Source organism: Solea senegalensis, unplaced genomic scaffold (genome assembly GCF_019176455.1).
Source record: "Solea senegalensis isolate Sse05_10M unplaced genomic scaffold, IFAPA_SoseM_1 scf7180000017320, whole genome shotgun sequence".
Lineage (NCBI taxonomy): Eukaryota > Metazoa > Chordata > Actinopteri > Pleuronectiformes > Soleidae > Solea > Solea senegalensis.
Window position 1 is genome coordinate 4,829 of NW_025322338.1, and position 7,793 is coordinate 12,621.

The 7,793-nt window shown below is 38.2% G+C and overlaps 1 protein-coding gene across 1 annotated transcript; it reads right to left on the bottom strand.

Annotated features, from left to right (window-relative positions):
* Positions 1-1,916: 1,916 nt before the first annotated feature.
* LOC122764212 lies at positions 1,917-7,357 on the bottom strand. The gene is made up of 6 exons (XM_044018516.1): positions 6,127-7,357; positions 5,898-6,007; positions 4,558-4,773; positions 3,660-4,238; positions 2,132-2,300; positions 1,917-2,044 (listed from the first exon to the last, which is right to left on the bottom strand). Exons 3-6 carry the CDS (start codon positions 4,769-4,771, stop codon positions 1,921-1,923), a joined length of 1,086 nt encoding a protein of 361 aa, XP_043874451.1. The 5' UTR covers positions 4,772-4,773; positions 5,898-6,007; positions 6,127-7,357; the 3' UTR covers positions 1,917-1,920.
* Positions 7,358-7,793: the final 436 nt, after the last annotated feature.

Here is a 7,793-nt window from a genome sequence, read left to right on the forward strand (position 1 = left end):
GGTTTGGGTAAACTAAAAGCAACTTACCCAAGCACAGTCTTGGCGGTAGCCCCAACTTCCAGTTTTTTTTATCATTGCATGAAGAGACAGAAATTTGGAATTAGAAAATATTAAGGTAAGGTAAGAAAGCAAACATTTTAGTACACTTACACCATGAAAGTGCAAAACAGCAATTACTGGAGTGTCAAATCATACAGTGTTACAAATACACCAGGTATTAGCACATTTCTAGGGTAAGCCAAAGTACAGAGGGATATTTCACCCAGCATGTGCTCCCTCCAAGCTGCTAATGCTAGCAGGTGGGAAAATCAAGGCTCTTAGGGATACAGTGAGCTCAACATTGCATGCATTGTGTTGGTATCTTCAAGTCCCATATTTTCAGCTGTTGGGTTAGGGTTAGCTGTAAGCTGTTAAGGTGCTTCTAGGTGTTAGCAGATCACTGAATGCAGACACAAAAGTTAGTTGACAGTAAAATAAAAGAAAATCTCATTTAAAAAATGCAAGTTGAAAGAAGTGAATCCAAAAACAACAAAACCTAAAGACACAGGCAGATCTTGGAAAAAATGAAAGGCAAAATAACTTAATTTACCATGGCTGGGATCAAAAGCTGAGTAATCTGCAGCAGGTGAGGGAGATAAACCAAGTAAAGGGGTTTCCCTGGCAAGCCTACAGGGAGAAAGACAAGCAGACACACCCACTCATGCAGACAGGGAGAAACAGACAGCCATTTAAGGGAAAGGGAAAGGAAACCGTAGGACAGACATTGCATGTAGATCCTAACACACAAAAGTATTCCTTTAAAAAAAGTGTCCATTCCACAAATAAAAATGTTTTTGTTCTTTGCCACATCGTTTCCTTTGGTTCACACACAAACACTGACAAAGATTTATTTCAATTCAATTTTATTTGTATAGCACCAAATCAGTATCTCAAGGCACTGTACCCAGACAACATAATGGAGAGCAGATAAACCAAACAGTTCACAAAATGAGCAAACACCAGGCATCAGTCAAGAGAAAAAACTCCCTTTTAACAGCAACAAACATTCCAGTCATTTAAGTCACAGGAGGAGTCTGGTATACTCGCCACATAATGGGAGGACAGAGACAATAGACAACATGTACATATTCTTTTGAGAAAAGAGATTATGCTACACTAAGTATAGTAAGTATAGTCCAATCCAGTTCAACTGCATTGTGTCCGATCCAGTTCCATTGCGTTGTGTCCGATCCAGTTCCATTGTATTGTGTCTGATCCATTTCCATTGCATTGTGTCCGATCCAGTTCCATTGCATCATGTCCGATTCAGTTCCATTGCATCGTGCATAAAGTAGCAACAAACATCCGTCACTTAAGCCACAGGTGGGTTTGGGTTTTTCATTCAGGTGTTGCAGATCCATTTCCATTGGACAGCACCCAATACAATACATTGCACCCAGTGCATTGCAGCAAATCCAAAACAATACATTGCACAGAAATCACACCACACAATCACACACACTACACACAGCTGAGTGCTGTTTAAGGTCATGTTGAAAGTCACTATTTCCTTTGACATTTGAGAAACCCCTTGAGAAACCTTGAAAACCCTTGTAAAACCGTGAAACATTAAAAACACCTCAAATGTTTTTTAAACCTTTAAAGCAAACATTTTAAACCTGTTGCTGAAACCACATCATAGGACCTGTGATGTGGTTTCGACCATTATATAGGGTGCACCCTCTGGCATTAAACTTATGATTCTCCTGAAGCTTTTCCAATATTTTTGGAAATGTAGAAATACATGGAATGCATTTATTTGTTCTTTCATTCATTCTATTATTTATTCATTTATTTATGTAATTTTTTATACGTTAATTTATTTATACATAAGTCAGGTGTGAAACAGTGCATACCTTTTTGGAAACATAGGGAGTTGATCTAGATCCACTCATGATCTGCAAGGGCAGAGATAAGAGTCAGGACTCTGGGATTGACTGAGAACAGTTTTTTCTTTTTCTGCTCAACCTTGGTCCCTCTCTCTGGATTTATGGAGAAGAAACACCTTAAACGGGAGAAAAGGGGGAAATTCCATTCTGTTGGGGCAAATCAAATACCTTATATATTAAATAAATATAACAGACATGTTTACCTTTGGAGGAACTCAAGTGTTGATCTTAGTTCCACTGGGTAGTGTATGTTGAAACAGTAGTAACTCCCAAACAACAGGCACATGGCAGACGAAAAGGAGGTGATGTGGTCATTAACAACCTTTTGGTCAATGCTCAACATGAACGTCTTGGCAACAAAGCAGGAGGATCCTGTTAATGGATAACATAAATTTGATAAAAAAATATATTAATACAAAGGGTTTCTATAGCAGTCAGATCTACAAATCTGAGCTCCATGTGCACTGCAATCACACGGTCACATTTTGGGCGTTTTTTTTCTACCACCACAGAGAAAAAAAAACTAAAATTGGAAAATAGTGGCATGATCTGATTATGAGAATAATAACATAATAGAGTGTAAGATAAAATTTGAGGCTTACATTTTCGATCCATTTTGTTGATAAACAAACATTTTAAAACTATTAGAACTTCCCAATAATACTTGAAGACGCACTTGTAGATTATCAACACAATGTCAGTAATTTCTGCAATACCAAATGAGACCACAAGGTGGTGCTTCCAATTCTTTACCTGCAGAGAAGCCTCTTTCCAAATAATGTGTTCCTGATCAGTTTCTCTAGCTCTGACACAAAAACTTAAATTTGCAGTAATAAGGATCTGTTTCTGATCTCTTTTTCTAAACATTCATGCAGAATTATAATTATTAAATAAATATAAATAATTATTTTAAACCATGCATATAACACCAGCAAGTGTGCTTACTACTGAAAACAAAAAATGACCAGTCAAAAGTTTGGACCCACCTACTCATTCTATGGTTTTTCTTTATATTTATGAATATTAACATATACTGTGTTTGCATCAAAACTATGAATGAACACATATAGAATTATGTAGTAAACAAAAAAGGGTAAAATAACTCAAATATGAACCATCTCAGGTGATTACCTCATGATGCTCATCAAGAGAATGCCAATAATGTGCAAAGTAGTAATCAAAGCAAAGGGTGGCTATTTTGATAAATATAAAATATAAAACATATTTCTAGTTATTTCATACATTTTTCTTTACTACACAATTCATATGTGTTCATTCATACTTTTAATCTACAATGTGAGAATCTACAATGTAAATTGTCATAAAAATAAAGAAAAACCATTACATGAGAAGGTGTGTCCAGACCTTTGACTGGTAGTGTATACAATACAGTTAAGAATTCAAAATCACTGAAGTCTGAAAATTCAGTGAGTGCTTTTTGGAGACCTCTTTACATTTTGAGCTCAGTATGAGTGGCTTTTTTTTCTTTTAAGAATATACAGGGTTCATAGAAGAGAACTAAAGAGAGGAGATAGCCATAGTTTTGTATTAAATGTATATCAGAACTGTTAATAAGAAATGAAGGAAACATTTATGTAATTCAAAAACTGACCATACCTAAATCAGTTGATAGGAGGAAAAGATCACAGACATTTGAGACAAAACACAACTAATAATACTTGTACAGTAATGCAACAACAATGGCAAATGTTTACTGTTTTGTTTACTTACCACATACAATAAGACAGGGTGTTAATGGCACATCCTTCATTTGAACTTCCTTGGCAAGGCTCGTCTCCTCAACACAATGAAACAGATGTGCTTCATTCTCACCAAAGTGAGCCATAAGAAGAACCATCTCTATGACTTCCTCTGAGCAACCACTTGACTGATTCCTTTCAGCTTGAAGCTTGAGAAGAGCATTCAGGACTGGTTTGTGTTTTCGAGAATCACCAGTTTTCAGGAAGTTTAAAAGGCGCTCCCCCTTTTTGTCCACATTCTCATGGAAGGACCCAGTCAGACTCACGCCAGTCAGTTGCTGGAAATGTTCTGCCATGCCAGCTTGGATAAACAAAAATGGCCATTCTCTGCATAGTGTTTCGATGCTTGTACCTTTGTTGATTTCTTTACACTGGGTGTAAAAGGTGGACTTGATGTGTTCAATAACATCTTCTGTTTGAAATGCTGCAGAGCTTGAGGGTGGTGACCCAATAGCAGATGATGCTGGTGAGTGGTTGACCGAGGACGAAGGGGATGAGTAAAGGACAGATACTGGCGAAGAACACATCACTGGAGTGGAAGTGGTTGAGACTGTAATGGCAAAAGAAAGTTTAGAAATCATTAAATTGTGAATGACATTTTACTGTGAAATAGTGTAGTGTATCAATAAATTACTACTGAATAACAATAATGTTGCACTTGCATGCTGAATCGGCACTGTGTGAACTATTGTAAAATTAACTGTGTTTACATAAACAAACATAATTTGGAATTTTGGAAACAGTTAAGTTGGCATTTATTATAAGACATGTAAAAGCATAGTACACACATGTAAAACGTAGCCATCAACTTGAAGTTCAGAGACTATTAATGTACATGCATGCTGTAGTTATCATTTCAATATATTTACCATTTTGGGTCCAGGCAGCAACAAGTCTTCTGGCTTGTATGGGCTTTACTACTGGATTCAAGTCTGATTCTTTGATGTATGGCAAGTCATCTGTGGTAAGCACACCTAGTGCCTCCAACGTATTTTCCAGCAGCTTGATGACATCATGAGGAAGATCAGGGAGCACTGCTTCAATCGCATCACGAATTGTCTTCATGATTTGAGAATCTGCCATATCTGTTAAGAAGTCAAAAACACGTTAGCTTCCAGTCTACCGATATCAAAGAATTTAGTCCGACAAAACACTGTGCCTCAATGGGACGATCTGGTATCCATTTTTTGTATATGGAGATAATGGCCACATGTCAATCAGTTTACTGATGTGTCTGCATTCCAATCTTTCTGTTTTGTTCTTTACAGCATACATGTGGTACCGTGAAAGAAATTCTCCATCATACACTCTCATCAGAAAATGAAGTGAAGAGTCATCTTTCACAAAAATCAGCATAAGTTCTCCAAATTCCATTAACTCATCATTTCTAGTTATTACAAATTGGCCCTTTCTGTAAGTTATCCCATTGTACTGCAAATCAACAGACACCTTGGTATTCATTTCAGTGAAGCCAAAATGTATAATGGCACCTTTAACTTCCTTGCTGTAAAGCTCAGAATAAAATGTTGAGCTATCCTTTATTTGCAAGGTTGGAGGGCATGCTGACATCTGATGCCTCTCTGAAAGAGTTAAACACAGATATTTGAAATTTTTCAAATGCCTTGTGCATCTTTTGAAGTAACTGTGTTTGCTCTCAAAACGCATAGTCCATAGCCTCACAAGTGGCCCAAATTTCAAGATCAGTCCAGGATAGTGCCGCAGATAATGGTGTTTGGGTCTCAATTTAACATCTGGAAACATTGCCTTTCTGGTTTCCAAATACTCTTGGATGAGAGCATCCAGATAAGCAATCTGGGGCTTGGAAATTTGCTGAGAACAAATTAGGTCTACAATGTCTTTAAGCTGCAGTGTTAGCTGCCACACATTATCTTGTGGGTCTTGAACTTTGTCTCCAATTATGAGAGGCAAAAGTCTTAAGAAGTTCCAGTTTTGTACAGCTTGTCCACTGAGTTTTGGAGTTTTGGGATTGACCTCACAAGGTTTGGAGAGTGCATCCGTTACTTTATATTTGAACTGCTTTATGTGCCTGTTCAAAATTGTGTAGGTCAACCATTTCTTTTTTTTAATAAAGTATTTGAGGAAAAGAGCAACATCGTATGAAAGTACACCCTCAAAGATATCGTGGCCAAGACATGGGGGCAGGCCAGGGGAGCAAACATTAAAGCTTTGTAAGGTGTTGAATACAGACCTAAACTTTATTCCATGCACCTCAGGTGTGTCATCAGTCTCCAGCTGTTCAATAGCAGATGTATACGTTTCAGGTGTCCATTCTCGTCCACAAATGGCTGGATCAGCACCCTGAAATTCAGTACGAGTAATCAGACAATATCTGCAAAAATATTCTGATGAACTGAAATTCTCTGTAAAACCTCCAATGCAGTGAGAGCCCAAGTTATCTCCTGCAATGCAGTACACACCTCCCTTTACCACAGATGTATCCACCATTGTTATTCCTCTCTCCTCCAATACTTTCAAATCAGCAAGCAGGTCTGAAAAAACCTTAGTGTGGCCAAAGTCCTTGAAATCCTTTTCTCTACACAACAAAACCAACTGCATATGATCAGTATTTGATCGGACATGGGGGTACATGTTGAGTAGAGAGAAATACACAGCCAAAACTTTGTGCTTCTTTTTTGCAGAGCCCGGTGGATTCACAACCTCAAAGGCATCCTGGTATAAAACTAGCTTGAGACAACTTGGGTTTTCCTGAAAAAATTTGTTGGACATAAAGACCTTGCCATCGCAACAATCACAGAGAACATCAGTTCTGGGAAGGTCATTATAATTAACTGACAGGAGGCCCTGCCAAAAACTAGACTTCAACATACTTTTTAAAGTATTCAGTACGGGAATATAATAGGCAAATCTCTCTGTCCTGTTTTCATCTCTACCCAAAAACACTTTTTTAGGTTCAACATATTTGAAAATGTCTTTAAAGCACTGTGCTCTTCAGTAAGCAGTTCTCATAGGCCCTGTATGGCAAACGGAGAACAGGTCAGATTGAATTACTGTGTCACAGATTTTGACAATGTCTTCCTCTGGAATAGCCATACCATGTATAAGTGTATTTACTCTATTCAAAGTATATGTCTGACCCAACTGATGTATGTTCTGCATCTCTTCAACAATATTTTGAATTGTAGATGCTGGAAGAAGATGCTGCCCTTGTAGTTTAATGTAAAACAGGCATACATTTCTAAGATAGAGGTCACTGAAAGTGGACCCGCTCGTTATGTCCTCATCACATGACTGACTGGCAGCCTCCGGTATGCTATAACTTTCAGTGTGGCTCTGGGTATCTTCCATTGCACCACAAATCTCATTCACTGTAAGATGTTTGTGTTTCCTTGACATATGGGAGGATAGCGATGATTTTACTGTAAAGACACCTCTGCATCCACTAACTGGACAGCTCACTTGGCGTCCCTCAATTATGTGCTTCTTTAGATGACCAACCAGTGATTTCATGTCCTCACATTTAAATTCACAGAGTAAAACGGTGCATTTTAATGTTACTACGGTTGTAACATGAGCAGGCTTTGTGCTGTAATGATGGCGGTAGAAGTGAGCCTTAAACGCTGCATATCTACAAAACGACCGCTTACAACCTGCTGCAACACACTTGAAAATAGATCGGGGCTCGTTGCGATGAAGATTACAATGCAGAAGAAATGCTTTAAGAGACTGAACGGATTGGCTGCATATGTTACAAGAATACATCTTAAATAATCAGAAGCGGGGCATTGGTGGTTAAGATTTGAGGCGGCGAAGAAGGCAAAATGGCGCGATTTTACCGCTCCTTCTCCTCCAGCAGCAACAAAACCCCTTCGCCTCCCCTCTCCCGATATGACTAAGTTAGTGGTAACCGACTGCTGCTACAAGTTCCTGTATTTCATATATTAATGCATGTATATCGCTCACCAAAACCCCCTTAGGTACGCTCAATTAATAAAAATGCACATGTACATATATTAACAGAAAGAAATGGCACGCAGCATCGCACTGTATGCTAACTGTTAGCATTTAGAGACATAGCAGCTATTTTATTTGAGTGAAAGTTTGAAACAGTGCTGTTCTCCACATT

Bases quoted from the DNA above. Each gene is read 5' to 3' on its own strand.
- LOC122764212 (XM_044018516.1), bottom strand. From the start codon at position 4,771: ATGGCAGATTCTCAAATCATGAAGACAATTCGTGATGCGATTGAAGCA. The intron at 4,239-4,557 runs GTAAATATATTG...TTGCCATTACAG, and splicing joins TGCTGCCTGGACCCAAAATG to TCTCAACCACTTCCACTCCA. The intron at 2,045-2,131 runs GTAAACATGTCT...CTCCCGTTTAAG, and splicing joins ACACTTGAGTTCCTCCAAAG to GTGTTTCTTCTCCATAAATC.